Source organism: Lynx canadensis, chromosome C1 (assembly GCF_007474595.2).
Source record: "Lynx canadensis isolate LIC74 chromosome C1, mLynCan4.pri.v2, whole genome shotgun sequence".
In the NCBI taxonomy this organism is placed as follows: Eukaryota; Metazoa; Chordata; class Mammalia; order Carnivora; family Felidae; genus Lynx; species Lynx canadensis.
The window spans coordinates 111,544,762-111,565,662 of record NC_044310.1 but is presented as its reverse complement, the minus strand read 5'-3'; the positions used below and the strand labels follow the sequence as shown (position 1 = coordinate 111,565,662).

The following is a 20,901-nucleotide window of genomic DNA, read 5'->3' as shown; positions in this document are numbered from 1 at the left end:
CAGGACTAGGGATTTGGTTTTTTTCCCTTTTATGGTGCTGTGGTCTAAGTCATGGCCTCTGAACAGTACGGTGAATGCATTTGGTGTGTGTGCCCAAATGAAACCAAAGCCCCACCAAACAGTATTTACCCTGGCTGAATGATAGAGCCTAATGCTTTCTGAGCTCTCCTCTCTCTCTCCCTCTCTCTCTCTCACTCTGTCTCTCTCTCCCTCTCCCCTCTCTATTTCTCTCTCTCTAGTTAGGACCCACCAGTGGGTTGGGATTTACTGTTTGACAAACCCTGCCTTAAATAAGTTTTATGTCACAGTCGTATCTCCCAGAGAGAGACTCATTCTCTGTTTCCTGGAACCTCCTCTGTGCCGACGGTGATCCTGGGAACACAGAGACACTCAGCACCCAGATGTTGATTTACTGTCCACCAGGCCCGTCCTAGGAATCCATGACCAGTGCCCATCCTCTGCATGGACTCCAAACATTTGCGAGTGGGTCGCTTAGGTGATTGGCACTGAATTATGTGCAAACCAGAGTAGTAATGAGGGTGAGATCAAAAGAGTGGAGACAGGATGTGAGGACCATCTGGCTGCCACCTCTGTGACAGCAACCCATTGATGGCCCGGGTTGATTCAGCAAAACTGCCTGGCTAGGCGGGCATCCCCTTCCTCCCTCACTGCTCCCTGTGCGTCCCTCCAAAAGCTGCACACTCTGTTGAAGACGATGACCTTCCTCGATAGAGGAGGACTGCTCTTCAGTCAAGGGCATGTGAGTGGCTGCACTGTCTTGCTAGAATCTCCAAACAAGGTCTCAAGGTCCATTTGTAGGAGAGCATAGGCTCATCAAGCTTCCAAGAGCAGATACACCCAAATGAGGTGCTGCACATGGCAGTCTGCTTTTCTTTAAAAAAGAAAAATGATGACAACTTAGTAAATACCTATTCTGAGCTATGTGCCATGTAGGTCTTGTCTACACAACATACATAAAATATCATTATCATGCATATCTTTTCTAATCCCAACCACAGGGTGGGTATGGTTAATCTTGTTTTACATACACAGAAACTAAAGCCAGTGTTAAATATTTTGCTGGATGCACTACTGTGAAACTGGTCGAGCCAAGACTTGAACCCAAAGCTTGTCTTCACAATGATGTGGACAGCGCAAAGGGCAGTTTGATTCTCAGTTCCTCCAAAGGGGCCAGGTTTCAAATAACATCCAACAACCGTTCTTGGGTGCCAGGTACACAGCCCGATGCTGGGCATAGAACTGTGAGCAGGGCTAATGTGGTTCTGGGGTTTGTAGAGCTTTCTCTCTGGTGAGGGTATTGCAGTCTTAAAGGGAGCCAAGAAAGAAAACCACAGGGTACCTGGGATCTCTGTGAAAAGGTTGAGGTCTCCAATGCCTGTCCAATCTGAGGGCTACACAGTTACTTTTTTTCTGATCTCGGACCCACACCTAGCCATAAATAACACCTACCTCTGCCATAAATGCACTCCCTAAGGCTTCCCATAAATCCCTCTGCCCCAAGTCCTGAACTCAGAATGATGCCATCTCCAATCACATACTCACCTTTCAACCCCAGCTAGGGGTGGGCTTTTATTCCAGGGTCCTTATCTGCTTGCACACTAGCCCATCAACTTCCTTGGGCGGGATGGAGCTCATTCCAGCTACTCTTCCAAATATCCCTTATCATCACCACCGGCTACAGGGACCCAGGACAAGGGACCATAGCCGATGAGCATTCTAACTCCATCTCCAGAGGCAAGAGATGAAAACGTAGGCTTCACAAGCCTCAGTGTCATGGATGGCGAACAGACATTTAGAGGGAAAGTGAGAGCTACAGAGAGGTGAGCATTGTTGTGGGTGCTGAGCTCTCTGCCTACAACACTTATACTCCTGTCTGTGCAGCAAACTCCTATTCATCCTTCAAAGGCCAATCCTAACGACTTCCCTCGGGGAAGCCTTCTCATACACCAGCAGTTCTCAGCACAGAGCATGCATCAGAACCACCTAGAGGCCTATCACCACAGATTGTGAGATCCAGGTCCTTGTTTCTGATACAGCAGGTCTGAGATGGGGCCCAACAATTTGCATTTCTAGCAGGCTTGTAGGAAATACTGTTGGTCCCAGGAGTACGCTTTGAGAACCACTTTTCACACCATCTCCATCCTCCTAGACAGGCCTGAGCTTCCTCTGCTGTGCCAGTTCTGAGCTCTATAGCTGTTCTGGTCATGCTGAAGTGTCACCTCCCTGGGATCAATCACATTGTGCAAATTCAGCTCCACACACCCAGAGGGGTAGGGCATGGAGATGAGGCATGCCTGCCCACCTTGCTCCCGGGCACACATGAGCTCAGAGGGAGCCCTGTTGACCCCTCAAAGACCTCAGATCCCTCCTGTCCCAACCCCACTGGCCTGCAGGGAGAGCTTCCAGTGTTCCAGTATATAGGTTTGGGTGCACGGTCCCTAAACACAAGCTAAGAAATTCACCCCAAGTGGTTCAAACCAAATACCTCATCTAGCACTTAAGCAGTACTGGGCAGTGCCAGGCGGGGTTCAGCACACTGACCCAGAGCAGCCTGGGCTTGACTTGGTTGACCTCTGACTCTCTTTCAGCTATAAGATCCAGGGAATACAGTAACACTTTTCTGGCACTCAGATTCCAAATCTGTAAGATGGGAATAATAGTAACTTCTACCAAATGGGACAGCCATGGGGGCCAAGCCAGGTAAATGCTGAGGATGGCACCTGTCACAGGCTAAGCTGTTGCTAGGTGTTTTTCAAAGAGGAAGAACCAGCATTCCCTTCTAACCCTGACTGGGTTGGACACACTGGCCTAAGAAATGCTGGTCTTCAACCTGGAAAATCCCAAGTGGCAATTCTAGGTATTTGAACTTCTATGGCCATCCATGCCAACTTCAGGAGGGGGCCATTCTTTATTCTTCCTGAACTCTGAAGTTCTTGGTGATTGAATAAGGTCCGCAGTGCCAGCATCTGAATCCATTCACTCATATATGCCTGCATTTATGGATGCAGTCATGCATTCAACAGATGATTATTGAGGACCTACTATGTGCTACATGCTGAAATCCAGGCTGTTGTTGTCCACCCTAAATCTCAAAGTCAGATGCCACTTGCACTTCCTGCCCCTCCTGCCTCAGTTCTCAGTACCGTGAAGCACTTAGAAGGCTGAACTGAGCTCTCCTCCTGCCTCCCCCTCCCTCCCCCGCCCTGACTCCTGCTGTGTGCTTGCTCTGTCTCTTTGCTGACTTGAGGGACCTCTTTTACCCTCTTCACCACCTCCAAACTCTGGGCGGGCTCTCCTCCTCCTCTGCCTCCAGCCTGGAGCCTTCCCTTTACTCACCACACTCTCCTTCCTCGCACCACGGCCAGTCCCTCCTCAGAAAGAGGCATCTGGAAGCTGGGGAGAATGACCTCATCCCACTATAATTAAAGTGATTATCTGAGCGGAAAGGACTATTACGAAGTAGCCTTCTCTGCTTTAATATGCGTAGCCATTATAATTGAAACATGGGATTTCCATGTTAACACTGAGATTTCTGTGGTCTAATAAATCCTTCTCCTCACTCATCTCCCAGAGGAGAGAGGAGACACTCTGTGAAGCAGCTGGAGGTGATGTACAGCTTCCTATTCCAATTGAGATGCTAGCCCTGTGGCCAGACCAACCGGTCAGTAACTCTGAGAGTGCCCCAGTGCGGCCCTTCCCACAAGAGAGCCAATCGGAGACCACAGAGGGGACTCGGGGAGGAGCCACCAGACAGGAGCCCTCCTGGGAGGGTGGCTTCAACAGAGAAAGGAGAAAGTTGCCCCCCAGATGCGGGAGTGTGGGCTGACTGTCCTGCCAGTGTGACCCTGGGCACGTTACTCCCTCACTCTCAGGGTCCCACCTGTGAAATAGGCTAGTAATACCATCCACCTCATGGGACTGCACATGATATGATGGGTGAGAGGCAACTGAACCAACACCTGGCATGTTTGGACCCTCCACGTGTGGGGACACTTCACAAATGGTCTGTTTTTACCATTATTGTGAGAAAGCTGAGGCCCAAAGGCAGATGCTGCTGGTACCGGGCACATGACTGCCTACCTTCATACGCACTACTGAGCTAGCCTACCTAACGTGTCTACCGAGCACCTGCCCAATGCAAGGAGTCCGCCCCTCACCCCACTCAGAGACGCAGGAACCAGGTCAGCCTCCACTGTGGTTCCCACGTCCTCTCCAGACTGGTCAGCGACCAGGAAGAGCCAGAAGCCTGTCCACACACACACCGCCCTCTGTCCACTTGGCCCGTTCACAATGCTGCGCACCTGTGAGTGGGGGGGGGCGTGCAGACACACTGCTGAGCATGGGTGGATTTCCTCTCCCCACTTAGGCTCTTCTCTTCTGTTCACAGAAATGGTCGACTCTGACCACATTTTCATGACGTTGGGTGTGAACATCGCCATCATTGCAGGTGAGCTGTCCTGGGCCTCCAAGCAGGAGAATCAGAGGGAGTGCCCAGGGGAGAATCCACCCAAGGCTTCAGAGCAAATGGCTGAATGAGGGTGAGGTTGCATGAGGAGCCACGCCTAAGCCCATCTAAAACTCACTGGTGTCCCCTCACCCCATCACTCCCAGGCCCTGAGTGACCTGGCCCCTACCACCCAGCCTCCCAGCTTCACCTCCCAACCGCTCCTGAGTCCAAACAGAAATGAGGGGCTGACTGCTGTTCACACTCCACGCCTTTACTGGGTGTCCTGCAGAACCCCCTCCCTCTCCAGTCCTCTGCTTGGCTGCCCCTGCTCCTCTGGCAAACCCATGCAGCCTTCACCTCCAGAGAGCATGCCAGAGCTAAGGTAGGGTGATGAACAGTGAACCACACTCCCCCCAACCTGTCCCAAGTGCTTCCCATGGCCCTGTCTTGTTCCTCCTAAGAGTGCACAAGGCAGGGCGGCCACCAGGGCCCAGCCTTCGGGGCACTTTCCTAGATTTAGTACCAAGTCTCACACCCTGGGGAACTTCTCAGTTGAGATCATTCTGGATTTAAAACTGCAAGTCCTGAGGCCATGAACCTCTCAGTTTTAGGTAAACTCATGTAGTTGATTCTGCAGGGTATGCACAAAAGTCTGTCTTCCTCAGTGGACTGAGTGGCCCTGAGCAAGGGTCAGTGCTGGAATCCTATCCCAGCCTCAGTCTGCGCCAGTCTGAGTGGAAGGAGGGGGAAAGAGGAAGGGAGGTCGGAGTAACTCAGATGGGTGTGGATAAGGGTGAGCACATGCCAGGCAGGAAGGAGAAGGGCAGGAATGAGCCAGCCTGTCTGGGGTTGGTGCTGACTGTAGCAGTGTCTGTCCTGGCACAAGCCCTATGAGTCCTGACCCCAGTCCCAGGCGCCTGCCCCAGACAGAGCCATGCATTTGTTCCCTCTGCAGGCGTGATCGCCGCGATAGCCATCATCCTGATCTGCCTGCTTGTCATCACTCTACGCTACTTGTACGGGCACAAGGGCACCTACCACACCAATGAGGCCAAGGGCACGGAGTTTGCCGAAAGTGCAGACGCAGCCCTGCAGGATGACCTCTCCCTCCAGGACACAGGTGGGGACAGCAGCAGAAAAGAGTACTTTATCTGAGGGGCACCTGGTCCCCTCTCCCCCAATGCCTTCTTCACGAGAAAAGATACACCCCACAGCCCCACCCTGCTATCTGGACCACCAGGCAGACCATGAGAGCACCCATCTCATCCCAAGATATGCACCTGACCTGAGAACTCTGGGTGCCGGCCTGGGGACAGGAAAGAAAGAAGGAGGAACTGAGCCAGGAGAGGCCTGTCCCAGGCACCCAGGGATGCAGTGGTCACCCAGGAGGCTCTGCCAGAGGGAGAAAATCTGGGTCCTCCTGGGCAGTGTGGTTTGTCATCAGCATGGTGTGAAAGTCCTTGCTGGGTGGGTGGGCCTGAGGGCTGGGGAAGCAAGGAAGTGAGTCATCTGTAAGCTGACTGGGGATAATGGCATCAAATGTCAGTCCTTGACATTTGGGGGGAACAGCAGGTGCCAGCGCTAAAAGGCACCTTTGTCTCCCATCGATCCAGTTCTAAATGATTGGAAATAAATTTGAAATGTAACCAAGCATTCAGAGTCAAACAGCATTACTGTAATTGTCTGGGGAAAGATAACCACCACCCAGGCCTTGCTTTTCACCAGTGTGACATTGTGTTCTCCACTACAGTCTGCGTGTGTGAGGCTGGGACCGTCCACTTCTGGCCCCATTGGCCTGTCCTCAGCATAGACAGTGCAGAGGGCTTCTGGGCCTCCCAGGAGAGGAGGGCCCAGTGACCAGCATTCTTTTCCCCACAAAAGTACCAGCTTCATGAAACAAATGTAAACATGGAATGTTCCTCAAGAAATAGGTTGCCCTGGCTGTGAGGACACTGGCTGAAGTGATGGTTTTCTAAGGCACAGTATTAGAGAAATCGGCCCCATTAAATATGAGTGAACCCATCCTTCCCCTAATGACCATGGCTGGAGCACAGACTGCAGAATGTCATTATCTTGGGTTTGGGCCCTGGATCCTCCTTTCCTGATCCTAGGTCCTCAGTCAACTTGCTTGACCTTTCTGGCTTCAATGTTCTCATCCCTCAAGTGGACATGGCTCCATGGCAGTGTTGAGGAGGAAAAAGTTTTCTTCTATGTTTCAAGGTCCTTCTGGCTGGTCTAAGGATCAAGTTGACACAAGACAGATTGGCCACAAAAATCACATTTAATTTTGTATGTCCTGGGAATCCACATAAACGTGGGATTCCAAAGGCAGGCAAAATGAGATATATATGTCCCCTGAACTAAGGGGAAGGAGGTAGGGGTCTGGGACTTCAAAGGGAAGGAAGGCGATTCACTGGAAGGTGAAAAAGGGTAATTATTTGGTAAACAAATGTGTACTGGGCCCCTCAGAAACAATGGGACAGGGAGAGGAATTTTAACAAAGATACTTTGCTAAACTCCTCCTTTTACTTCCTCTGGATAATGTAATTGTGATGATAGCTCCATTCTTGGAGTAGGTCCTCTAAATTCTTAGAGATAGTTGGGGGAAGGTCAGAGTTTCTTCCTTGGTGTTTTGGGCACCAATTACTTTCAGCTCAAAATAATCTGCATGGCGAAGTGACCCATCCTGAGGGACTTCTTCTGAAACCCTCTAGTACCAAGCGTCAGGGTTGATGGTGGGAACAGATGCATCAGGTGCTCAGTGCTGTCTTCTGATGTCAATTACTAGTGCTGCATAGGTAGTGCATATGTATTGGTTAATGAAACTTCCTCATTGTACCACTTCTAAACATTTCCTGAGGAGGAGTAACTGTCACTTAAACTGATGGGGACATCTGGGTGGTTCAGTCAGTTGAGCGTCCGATTTCAGCTCAGGTCAGGATCTCATAGCTCACGAGTTCGAACCCCATGTCAGGCTCACTGCTGTAGGTGTGGAGCCTGCTTCAGAACTTCTGTCCCTCTCTCTCTTTGCCTCCCCCCTCTCTCTCCCTCAAAAATAAAAAAACATTTTATGGGGCACTTAGATGGCTTAGTCAGTTAAGCATCCAACTTCGGCTCAGGTCATGATCTCACAGTTTGTGAGTTCAAGCCCCACATTGGGCTCTGTGCTGACAGCTCAGAGCCTGGAGTCTGCTTCAGATGCTGTGTGTCTCTCTCTGCCCCTTTTCTGCTCATGCTCTGTCTCAAGAATATATAAATAAATAAGTAAATAAATAAATAAATACATTTTTAAAAGATAAAATGAACAACAGGGAGAGAAGATGAACTTACTAACCATCCTCTTTCATAAGTGTCTTTCTAGACTCCCCGCAACTCAGCAGTCACTCAGAGACCAGCAGGTCCAAGTTTAAGCCTGCAGCCTGGGCTTTCCTGAACTCCCTACAACTCAGGTTTCTTGAGGCTGCACCATCTATGCCCGGGAGTCAGCAAAAAGGTCCCCCATCACTCTCCCTAGGGGATAACAGGATCCAAGCCCTGCCAGGAGTGGCCACCAAGCAAAAGAGCTGGAAGTTATAGGGTTGACATGGGAACAGGGGGGAGAAATAGAAGGAAAGGAACTGGTGATCTTCAAACGGTGAGACCTTCCGTGGAGTAACCCAAGTTCGCTGCCCCACCACTTTTTCATCTGTAAAACCAAGGGTTTGACTACATCCATGTGTCCCAAAGTGTGATCTATAAAATACCAGCCTGGAAAAATGGTGATAAACAGCCCAAACAAAAAAGGTGTTCCATGTGCAAATGTGTAAAATGACGTGTTAAGCAAATCTAAAGCCATGTGAGGCCTCTTGCCATCCTGTGTTCCAATGTGTGCCATGACTCTTGGGGTGTGGGCATAGGGGGATGAATTCAGCATTTCCCAAATGTATTTTTCCAGACACCCCATTGCTTCCCAGAATACCTGTTACAAACCTGGGGGCCAAGAGTCCCCGGAACACATTTGGGAAACAACTGTACCAACCAACTACCCAACATCCCTTCCTGTTGTGACATTACTTCAGGATTTTGAGAACATATGGGGCATATGTCCTCATGTTCAAGGATGATGAGCACTCATCACTGCCCAGTGGGCACAGAGGAGGCACCCAGAATCCATATGCAGGCATGCCTTGCTTTACAAAAGTCTCCAGGGAGAGGGTCAGCCCAGAGGACCTGGGCCCCCTGATGCTGCCACTAGTGTCTGTGCTGGAAAAAGATGCTGGTGGCTCTTCCCCACTCTTTCTGCAGCAGCCCCGGGGACCCCCTACTCACTGCTCTCTGAGAACCGGTCCCTGCCTCCCCTGGTGCTTGCCCTCCATGTCCACCGAATGTCCTGGAAAACCGTACTGAAGCATAGCCCACTCCCAGCCCTCAGTCCCAACCAGAATCAGATGCAGAGGTGACATGGATGTTGCCAGGCTGGGTCATCCAAGGTGGCCTATCCAAAAGTCCCCAGAAGGGAGCTGTCACAGGCTAACTGTAGAGGTGAGCGAGAGCATCCTACCAATGAGAATGCACATGGACACCCCCCATGGGCATCCAGTGCACACTGGTGTGCAAATAATGGTGCTCCCTCTGGTAAGGGACTGCACTTTCCTTATCTTTTATCCCTCCCCCAGTGATGCGTAGAGTCACCATGTAGCATGTCTACAACAAATGTGGATTGGGGCGAGTGTGCACTCCTATGTATGCGCCCATTCTCCAAAAGCCATTAAGGAGGAAGGAAGTGGAGAGGAAAGGCCAAAAGGGCAGATAAAACAGGAGAGGTGGAGAGAAGGAGGGCTGGAAGAAGATGGAAGGGGAGCTAGCACACTCTGTATGCAATGCCCCCTTCCCCATGCATGTTCCTCTTAGCCTCACCACAATCCTCGCAAGCGAGTGGTCTCATTCACCTTTCACACCTGCAGAAACTGAGCCTCAGGAAGCTTGGAGGGCTTGCTGGAGATGACACAGCACCTAAAGGCCATGGGAGCATTTGAGCCCAGACCTGTCTGACCAGTAGGCTGGAGAGAGGAGACTCCTTCCTTCTGTAGGCTGAGGTGAATCAGTGAGGACTCTTTCTGCGAACAAAGCAGGTGGCACCAGGACTCAGGGACCCTGGAATGACCAGTGCTGGGGTCAGAGCACTCCAGGCCAGGGCTCTGTGCCAGCAATGACCTGGGCTCTTACACTAACATCCCCATCCCTGTCAAGGGCTGGCCTGGGACAGAGGCAGCCCTAGAGTCCTGGGCTGTTGGGGCTCTGCAGGATGATTAGCAAGATAAAGACAGTAAGTGTTTTCAGGTTGATCACACTTGATTCATGTGCTAGCACCCAACAATCTTGCCATCCAGGTCACTCTTATCAAAGAGGAAAATGATTGGGTAGATTACATCTTGTCAGAATATCCATAAAACATCTGTACTAATCCTCTTGGATGTTTTGTGCTTTTAAAAAGTGCTTAACCCCAAAATAAGAGTAATGGTAAAATTTCAGATACAGAGATCGTGTGTGTGTGTGTGTGTGTGTTTCTGAGTCTTTAGCTGCAAGCCACAAATATGAGCAGCCCTGTTTCAAGAGCTCATGGCTTGGTGGGAAAGATAAACATATCAGTGTAGATAGCTCCAAAGTGTCACAGATTCTGTGAGAGAAGGGAAACAGACAAATGTGGAACACAAAGGAAGGACAGGCTGGTTCCACCTGAGGCATGGGATGGATTAGGAAGCCTTCAGAGGAGAAGGGAAGGTTGTGTTGGCCACGCAGTAGACTAGGGCTGGACCATGGAGGGTCTTAAGTCCCAGCTAAGAAATGAGGCTTTGTGTCACAGTCCACAGGAAGCCACCGGAAAAACAGGTCACTCTCTATCATAAAGATAAGGCAATGATCAAATTAAACAGGATGAAAATGCATTGTGGAAATGTACAAGGTCATTCTGTCATCCTGGAGTAGTATCCCATTACTCCAGCCACCCCATTGCCCCATCTGAAATTCACATGACTCAGCCCATCCTGCTCATTGGGAAATGGATCCAATCCACTCACCAGAAGAAAGGACAGTAGGTCGGAGCTGCAAGCCAACTGTTACATAAATATCAGAGAAAAACTTCTTCAATGGAAGCAACTCCTGATGGTTTTATCTTGTTTATGTTCCTTTGGAAGAGATGCTGTTTAATTGTTTTCCATTTCTCACCTGAGCTTTCTTATCGGCATAGCAACAGAGATGCCTCAAAGGTCAAGGGGCTTGGGGGAGGGGGAAGGAGCTGTGCCACAAATAGAACTACAGGCACTTGAACATCTGCAATCATGTCAACATGTTATGGAAAGTTGTGGTTCTGGAATTGGACAGAGTTGAACAAAAACCTCCCACTAGCACTAACCACCTCTGTGACCTAGGAAGAGTTAACTTCTCTGATTCAGTTCTAATCCACAAAATGAAGATTAAATTATTTTAATTTATGGTGTTTTGAATGTGAAATTCAATAAGGATATAAGCTTGTCAGGGACTGTGAGGGCACTGAGATTTTACCTGCTTGTGAGGTAAGCCAAGGCTATAACAGTTCCATGGGTGCTGACAGAAGACACAGGGCAGAGGGCTTTCTTACTCATAGCAAGGGCATAGACATTGGCATATTTGTGTGGGCACTTCCTGTTCCCTAGCCCCAGGTGGACAATGTGGGTGGTCCCCAATGGATACTTGTCCACATGGTAGGTTGAATTCCAGAAGAAGAACCCTGAACTAAGAGAACCAGAGTCTCTTCTTATGGGCAGTAAGCACGTCTGCCCCTCTGATCTGGAGGAAGGTACTAGCTCAGTCTTCCAAAGCTGTTTGCTATGCAAACTTCCTTGAAAAGATAGTCCAGAACAGCCAGGTCATGCCTCACAAGATGTGAGAAATTTGAGAGACCCACAGAACATTTTTACCCCAACAAGGTAGGCACTGCCTAACAGTACCTGGTGGCCCATGAGTGTTCGGTACCTACTGAATAAGCGTGTACATACATTAAACTCTAGCAATGTGCTAAGTAGCTGGGCTCGGAGCCCATTGAAATATTCCCACCTTGTCACCAGCCAACCAAAAAGCATATTCTGCTTCCTAAGGCACGTGGGGGAGTTTCAAGGGGAAAACTTTTCTCCATCCTTCTGCTAATCCCTGAGAGATGTAGCTTCAGGTTTTGTGGGTTTTATTAGTTTGCTGTCACAGGAACAAATAGAGGTATACACCATGGGAATGTCTCAGTTCATGGGTGAACTCATAAATCCAGAGCCCTGACAATGAGACTCAATAGAATTCTCCAGCTTCTATTTCTAAGGTCACCCAGTGATCAAGAGGTCTCTCTTACCAACATTATAGATCTCAGAGGATGCTTAAGATAGGCAAACCCCCCACCCAATCTTTAACTTTAAACCAAACACTTTGGCCACCTTTTATTTTTCAGATAGCTGAAATCGTTCTTCTTTTCCCCCCAAGTCAAAGAGTAGGAAAGTGTTCTACATTCAGCTCTCCAAAGATACAACACTCTGGGGGCTCCCTTGGATGCCCCAAGGGCAGGCCACCCCTTCCTCTGGGGCAGGACCATTTAGGTCACAGCCGCTGCTTGTCGGACATTGTCCTCTAAGGGTGACAAGTGGAGACATTAGGACAAAATGATGGTGAGCATCTAGAACTCAGCATCCAGGCAGTGACATACCTTCATTCAGTCCCCAAATGTCCCCTGAGTTTATACCACACAGTAGGCACCATGCCAGGGACTTACGGTGAGCAAGTCACTGCCACTGCCTGGAGGACACTCATCACAACAGGAAATATGTTAAAACTGCTCGGGTTGCATGGGGTCCACACTGGAAGAAAAATGAAGAGCCTAATGGAGGCCAGGGAAGCCTTCTTGGAGGAGGAACTCTAAGCCTAGTTCTGAAGGACTCAGCCAGTCACAGGGGTCAGAAATGCAAAGAAATAAAGGTGAGTCCAGAAACTGCCAATGCCATGTTCTTCTGGAGCATGTGGTCTGCGCAGAAGTGAAGGATGAGGCTGGACCCAGAGACTGCAAAGAACCAAGTAATGAGGGGTCTGGCCATCAGGGGTCTTGTAGGTGATGGAGAGCCCTTGGAGGGGCTTACAGGAGGAAATGGGGTGTAGATGTGGTCTGATTTGCACATTACATTGGTAGCCAGAGGTGAAGATGAATTAGAGGCCTGGGGAGAAAGATGGCTTAGAAATTGTTGAGGCCTGGATAAGGAAAAGCACCTTGTAACAGATCCCTTGGGATCAAAGCAAAATTCTCTTTTGACACAGTTGTGAATTCACCTGACTCTGTATTGGTTATGGCGTGCCATGCACACAGAAAACTACAGCCCCTGGAGCGGAAGTTCATACCAGATTTATTGGGTTTGTAGACGCAGACTGTTCATCAGCCATTGTCACTAAAATCTACAAAGAATGAATCAAGGTCTTCGGCATCCTACAGTCACATCTGCAACTCCTCTGGGACAAAAGATACTTGACTAGAACCCCAGAGGGGAAATCAAAGCAAAGGATTCAGAAGGGCTACCTCTTAAAGCCTGCCCATAGAGCACTTGAGATGCCCAGGGAAGGCATTCTACCCAAACTTCCCACCCCAAGAAAGTCAGAAATTCTACTACTCAAGTTTTATTCTTTAGGATGAAAAGTTGCAAAGCCTTCTGCCACACACATCCTTCCAGGCACGGGAGAAATGGTGGGTAAGCCTCTGCACACCCTGTCTCTGACCAGAGATATAGGGCATGAGAGCCTGGAGGTGGGAGAGCAGAATGGGGAGCTGAGGCGTGTTTGCGCGGTGCATGGTGGGATAGAGACGGGAGGGCAGAGAAGGAAGACATTTCTGACTTAATTACTTTGCAAAGGTTCAGCTCTGAAGCCTTTCTCGGGTCAGAACCTTGTCCTGACCCACAGAGGACTATGATACAGAAAAGAGGCTGTGCCTTGAAGTCCAGCAAAATAGCTGCACATGTGCCAGACAAGGCCACAGAAACCAATCTGCGTACTTATGTCCAACCTTCTAATTTCCCTTGGAGAGGAGAAATGGGGTCTTGGAGCCTCCAAAGGGGGCAGGCTCCACATATTTTGTAAATACCAGCACCTGTGCCATACTAGCAGCTATGCATATACCAGCCTCTGGGCAACGCCCAGCACCTGTGCAATACTAGCATATATGCAATACTGATACCTGAGCAAAACTGGCAGCTGGGCACCACTGGCAGCTGGGCACCTGGGCAGAAGTGGGCACCTGTGAAACCCTCCCGCTCCTTGTGTCCCTGGCAGTCATTGTTGACTGATTGTGTCGTTCTCCCACTGGAACCAGGCTGGGCTTCACCATCTTCCCCACACCTCGCTCCCGGCAGCCTGAGCCAGACTGGAAGTGACCTTACTGTCATCTTGCCACCATCTAAAGAAGACAAGCTGGTTCCTGGGAGTTGACGTGGAGCCGAATCAGGAGGCTCCCCTCTTTGAGTCTTCATTTTCTCATCAGTAAAAAGGGAATAAAAAGCCCTAGCCTCCCCGCTTCATGTAACTATTAGGAGTAGGCATAGCCAGTCCTGAGACAGCGTTGCTAATGTGTGACGGGTGGAAAGCCTCCACCACCGGTCCTCCTGTCCTTGCCAATACCCTGTTGAAACGTACCATGCAAAACATATGGAGGGTCCCCCCACCTACACACAGACATGTTCAATTTTCAAAACAACAAAGCTGGAGAGTTTCAACAGCCAGGCTGAACTGGAATTCTTGGCAACCAACAGCAGCTCCCCCCGAGGGAGGTAGAAGGAAGTTCTCTAACTTGTTTATCCCACTTATTATTAATCACCTGCCATTGAAAAATGATTCTAAGAGGAAAAAATGTGCCGCTGAGTTGCAAATCAAAGAAATATGTATATGCATTTTATTTTATTAATTAAGGCAGAGATTATCTAAAAGAAGCTTACTCAAAGCCACTAAGGGTACAAAGAGCCCACACTGGACGGAGTAGACTTGGCAGTCCCTTTGGCAGTGTGCCAAGAATCTCATAAATGTTCACATTCTTTGACCCTGAAATTCTATCTCTAGAAGTCTATCCTGAGAAACTATCTTAAAATGCAGACCAAGATTTCAGTTAAAAAGCATCTTTAATCGCTCTATTTACAGTAAGGGAAATATAAAACTGCTTAAGTGTTTATCATTAGGAGAATGTTAAGAAAATTATGATGTGAACTTGCAATTAGATATTCTGAAGCAATAAGATGATGTTACAGAGAATTGTTAATAAGTTCAAGAAATGCTTGTGATATAATGTTAAGGGGAACACATTAAAATACATGATACACCCCCCACCCTGCCCTGTGCAAACTCAGGCGTGCTAAAAAGGCACAGAAAAGAGAGGAAAGCCCACCTGCATGCTAACAGTAACCACTCCGGGTGCTAAGACCATTGAGAGAAGTTTCCACAAGAATCAAGGAAGCTTTTCTGAGACTCCTCGTCCTTTGGAGGTGGAGACCAGAGCTTCACTGCGGCCTGTTCAGTCTTCGCCCTTGGGGTTCGGTACCTTTGTGGGCTCCCTCACCCTGCTGTGTGTCTCTCGTCAAGGGCTCCACACTGTCACATCATGAGTCCACACAGAGAGACTGCAAACCGCAAGTCTCCCTCTCTGTCTCAGTGACTGCAGAGGACTTTGGCTCCTCTGGACAAGCAGAGGTTCTGCTGCAGGAAGTTACAGGTATGAGTCATCATTTTCAGCTATTTCTTTCCTATCAAGTACATTTCCAAGTCTTCTATGAAAATTATATAATCAGGATAAAAAAGTAGTATAAATTAAATGAGCCTCAACCAAGAATCGGCTCTGCTGTAAAATGCAGAGTATTCTACAGCCCACCTTCCTCCTTGAGCCCCGGGCAAATCCCTATGTGAATTCCCTCAGTGAAGGCTATCTACCCAGGAGAGGTGGTCTGTAGAGCCAAACAGAGAAACAGGGCAGGAGTATTGCCCAAACCACAAACAAGACCTTGTGAAAATTGATTTAGACCTATGCCCAGCCACACTATTCCACGAACACACCATCCATGTTTGGAAGCACTGCGCACCGAGGTGGCAAGACAGAAGACAATGGGGGCCCCTGCTGCTAGAAGGCACGGATGAGGTTATACAGCCCAGCTCTATCACTGAACAGATGGGGACACCAAGGAGATGTAGGGTACAGGCTTGTCAGATACAATACAATGCCTTGGAACTGAGCTATGACAAACATTTATAAGCTTACTAATCACTGACTGTGTACCCATTGTGATCTACTGACTCACTTAACTCTCACAGAAGTTCTTTGAGGTAGGAACCCCTTTTACAGATGAGGAAACTGAGACACAGGGACACTTGGAAGGTCATCCAGATTGCATGACACGACATGGCAGAGAGCCAGGATTTGAACCCAGCCTTCAGCCCATGAACTTAATCAGCACACAGTTTCTCATAAAGGGCTGATTCTGAAATGAAAGGGCTGCACTGAGTTTCTGGGAGCCTGATGATTGTGGGCCTGCAGGAGAATTGATCTAAGAGTGTCTAGATACTCTTTCTGTCTGGCATGAGGAGAGTGGGCTCATCTCCAACCCTGACCCAACCAAGCCAGCATCTCTAGCCCCTGAACTAGCATTTATTCCAACTGATGTAAGTGTTTTTTTCCCAAGCAGACTCCCAGAGGCTAGGCAAATAGATTCTCAGAAACACCCCACAAGGTATATGTTCCTTCAGGGTAGCCCTGCTTCCCCCAGGATGTTTGCGTGGGATGGGGCACTAGAAGAGGGAAAGGTACTGCCTTCCAGAAATATCCTACCTGGATGCAGACACTCAGTTCTTAGAATAACGGAAAACCCTGAGGATGGTGTTGAGCAAGAGGCAAGCTGGGGAGCTTTGTTCATTGGCCATGGCAAAGCAAACCTGAGACCCTGAGAGAGCACAGCAGCACTTGTACACCATAGTAGAACAGGCCTTCATTTTGAGTCACAGAGCATGTACAAAGAACCTTCTGTGGCCTGCTCTTATATGGACATTTGGTCTACAGAGATGAATGAGGGAGGTCACAAAGACCAATAGTGATAGAAAGGAACTCAAAAACTTCAATACATCTTGCTAAATACAGAGACAGAGGAGACCACAGGATGTTTCCGTATGTGACCCAGGAGACAGTGGGATGTGGGAGAGAAGCAAGGGATAGGAAGGAGAAGGGATAGAAGAGAAGAGAAGGATCAGTCAAGCAAAGGTCCCTGGGAGAAGAACTCTGCTTGTCAGTCTGAAAAAATAAGTAGGAATTACTGAGTTACCATCATTTGAATTAACAAAAGAGAATCTTGAAAAGAGGTGGGTGACAGACAGAAATGGGTCTGGTATGCCTAAAGTGCTAGAAGAATGTTCAACAACAGCCTTGAGGGTCAAGCTATGAAGTATGCATTTCACTCAATAATCATTGGGACACCCTGGAGGACTCTAGACAGGAGGAGGCTTAATCAGTTTTGAAATTTAAAAACATCACTTTTAGTGTCATGACAGATGGGCTAGAAGGACTCTTCTCCTTCCACAGGCCAAAGTCATGGAAATTCCCACTACTTCTTAAAATCCCTAATTGAGAAGAATATGTTCTCTTCAGAAAAGAACTTAATAGCACACAAATATGTTCCCTGGGTGCCTCACCATATTTCCCTGGGTATTTCTTAATATTCAGTGATTAATACATTAGCATCCACCAATACAAAGATACCTATAGCATATTAGCCTGTATCCCATTTTCAGGTTAAATGACAAAGCAAATGAAGGCCCTAAAATCATGAAGCAACGAAAGTACATTTAATGTATTTTTAATGTTATTTTTATGTACTTTTAGTACATAATGGCTGACTGAATGGCTCCAGTCAAGATGGTGTAAATAAATTCCCTCTTTAGGTGCATCATATCGTAGTTTGAATAAAGCCCAAAAGAGAGAAAGCAGCCTCAAAAGTAAGGAAGGTATTTATTTCTGTGGAGTCAGAAAAGGAATAGATACGTAGAGAGGCACCAGCTTGCTGGCTCAGAGATGGTTCTGGCTGGGTGGTAAGAAGTAAAAGTATTCACCTGGAAAGGGAGACCCAGAGTTTAGAAAGTCTGACTTTCAGAGAAAACTGGCCCTTGGAGAACCAAGAAGCATGAACAAAAGTAAGCTCACACCTTGACACATCCTAGTAAAACCACAGAGAACATGGGGATAGAGACCCTTTCCAACAGAATAACAATTGAGCTAATGGAAAGTGTCTTAACAACAAAGAAAATCAGAAAGCAATGAATTACCTACAATACACTGAGTAGAAATTATCCAGGAAATGAAGAATGTGAACAATAAGATGGGAAAAGAAGTTTTAAGAGATGAAATATATATAAAGCATTCAGGAAGGATATCTAATATACATCTAGTCAAATTTCTAGAAAGAGAAGAGAGAAACTGAAGGAGACAAATTTTTAGAATTATTAAAAGACACCAATCTTCAGAATATAGAAATCTTAAAGATTCTCAAGTAGGAAAATACAAGGAGCCCACAACTAGGCAAATCATAGCAAAATGGCTAAACAATGAAGACAAGACTATATTTGAAATAATGATAGAAAAAATAAAGATTAAATTCAAAAGTATCAGCAATTATTTTGACAGATAACTTCTCAACAGAAAAAAAAGCAGCCTTGAAAACTGAAATAATACTTTCAAAGAGAAAGTAGAGAAAACTGTCAAAATTGGATACTTATCAAAACTACTCTTCAAGAACATGATGAAAGAAAGACATTTTCAGATGAACAAGAAACTCTCACTAAAGGACATTCTAAAATAATTCAGGCAGAGAACAGAATTCCAGATGGAAAGTATAAGATGCAAAATAAAATAATAAGCAAAACATGTGGCAAATATATAAGTAAATCTAAACAAATTCAGACTTTATAAAACAATAATAATAATGTCTTGTGAGATTAGAAATATGGTATGACTAAAATACTGAACATCAACCCCATATTTAGAAAGGGAAGTTAAAATTAAAATGTTCTTGAGGTTTTATTGTTTAAGAAAATTACAAAGATATTAATTAAATTTTGACTCATAAGTTAAATATGCATATTAAATAACATTACATAAAAATGTATAAATTCCAAATTGTAAGCAAAATATGGAATGAGAAAAAATAAGCAATCAATTCAAAAGAAGGCAAGAAAAACAGAAAAGATTAGACAGAAAGCAAAAAGGAGGTTATTGGAAATCAATCTTATTCTGTCAGAAATATAAAAATGTAAATTTATTAAGGTCTCCATTAAAAAAAAGATTGTCAAAATAGAAAAGTAAAAATAGCTATAAACAACACACAAGATGAAAGTAAAACAGGACAAAAAAATCTAACCATTTAAATAACTGATTTCCCCCAAACTAATAAATACTTAGAAACTTGTATGCATCTAAAAATATGGTCTCTAAATATATAAAACAAAAGTTGACAGAACTGCAAGAAAACATAGACAAATCCAGCATTATTTTAGGAGATATTGACACAACTGTCTTGGGAATAGCTAGATTAAGCAAGCAAAAATAAAACAAAAAAACAAAAAATAGAGACATAAAAGATCTGAAAAGCACACCAATCTTGACATAACCGAGATTAGATAGATGATAGATAGAGAGAGAGATAGATAAATAGATAGACAATTAATATTCATAGCATTCAACAGTTTTGAAATGCACATTCTATTCAAGTGTACATGGAATATTTACAAACTTGTCCAGGTATTAAGACCAAAACAAACAAACAAAAATGTCTCAAATACTTGTAAAGAATTGGTATCCTGGTATCTTCAAACTACATTCTCTGACCACAACGTAATTAAATTAGAAATGAATAATGAAGACAATTAGTGGATGTAAATTCAACAACATACTTCTGAATAGCAAGGGTCAAATAAAAAAATCATAATGGATACTAGAAAACATTTCAACCTGGAAGAATGTAGAAGAATGCACATCAACATGTAATGGAATGCTAATTTGATATATAGATAGAAATCTATCACCTTAAATACTCATATTAAGAACAAGAAAGGTTAATGAGCTAAACATATGACTTAAAAAGAACAATAAAACATACCTAAAGAAAATGAAAGGAAGAGTATACTAAAGATGAAAGCAAAAATAACTGAAAAATAAAACAGTATGGTACTGGCACAAAAATAGATACATAGATCAAAGGAACAGAGTAGAAACCCAGAAATGAACCCACAACTTAATCTTCGACAAAGCAGGAAAGAATATTCAATGGGAAAAAGACAGTCTCTTCAACAATGGTGTTAGGAAAACTGGACAGAAACATACAAAAGAATGAAACCGGACCACTTTCTTACACCATACACAAAAATAAATTCAGAATGAATTAAAGATCTAAGTGTGAGTCAGGAAACTATAAAAATCCTGGAAGAGAAAAAGGCCATAACTTCTTAGACATCAACAGTAACAACTTCTTTCTAGATGTGTCTCCTGAGGCAAAGGAAACACAAGCAAAAATAAATATAAGGACTTCACCAAAATAAAAATCTTCTGTACAGCGAAGGAAACAATCAACATAACTAAAAGGCAACCTACAGAATGGGAGAAGATATTTACAAATGACACCTGAGAGAAGGTTAGTATCCAAAATATACAAAGAACTTACAAAACTCCACACCCAAAAAAATGAATAATCCAATTCATCTGGGCAGAATAGGCAGAAGACATGAATAGACATTTTTCCAAAGAACACATACAGCTGTCCAACAGACACATGGAAAGATGCTCAAATCACTGATCACCAGAGAAATACAAATCAAATCTATAATGAGATATCATTTCACTCCTGTCAGAATGGCTAAAATCAACATGTGTTGGAGAGGATATGGAGAAAGGGAACCCCTCTTGCACTATTGGTGGGAATGCAAACTGGTGCAGCCACTGTAGAAAACAGTATGGAGATTCCTCAAAACATGGAAAATAGAACTACCCTAAGATTCAGTAATCACACTGCTGGGTATTTACCCCAAAAAATACAAAAACACTAATTCAAAGGGATACATGCACCACATTGTTTATAGCAGCATTATCTATAATAGCCAAATTTTGGGAACAGCACAAGTGTTCTTTGACTGATGAATGGATAAGGAAGATTATATAATATATACAATGGAATATTATTCAGCCATAAAAAAGAATGAAACCTTACTATTTGCAATGACATGGACAGAGCTATGGAGTATAAGGCTAAGCAAAATAAATTGGTCAGAGAATGCCAAATACCATATGATTTCATGTATGTGTAGAATTTAACAAACAAAACAAATGAGCAAAGAGAAAAAAGAGAGAGAGAGAGGCAAACCAAGAAACAGACTCACTATAG

The 20,901-nt window shown here is 45.7% G+C and overlaps 1 protein-coding gene across 2 annotated transcripts in view; it reads left to right on the top strand.

The window, feature by feature from the left end:
• GYPC (glycophorin C (Gerbich blood group)) overlaps positions 1 to 6,121 on the top strand; it is a 42,251-nt gene extending 36,130 nt beyond the window's left edge. For both annotated transcript variants that reach the window (XM_030325267.1, XM_030325268.1), the window contains exons 2-3: positions 4,409 to 4,468; positions 5,424 to 6,121. In XM_030325267.1, the coding sequence (XP_030181127.1) occupies positions 4,409 to 4,468; positions 5,424 to 5,623 (260 nt within the window). In that variant the 3' untranslated portion in view covers positions 5,624 to 6,121. The remainder of the gene's footprint in view (positions 1 to 4,408; positions 4,469 to 5,423) is intronic.
• Positions 6,122 to 20,901: the final 14,780 nt, after the last annotated feature.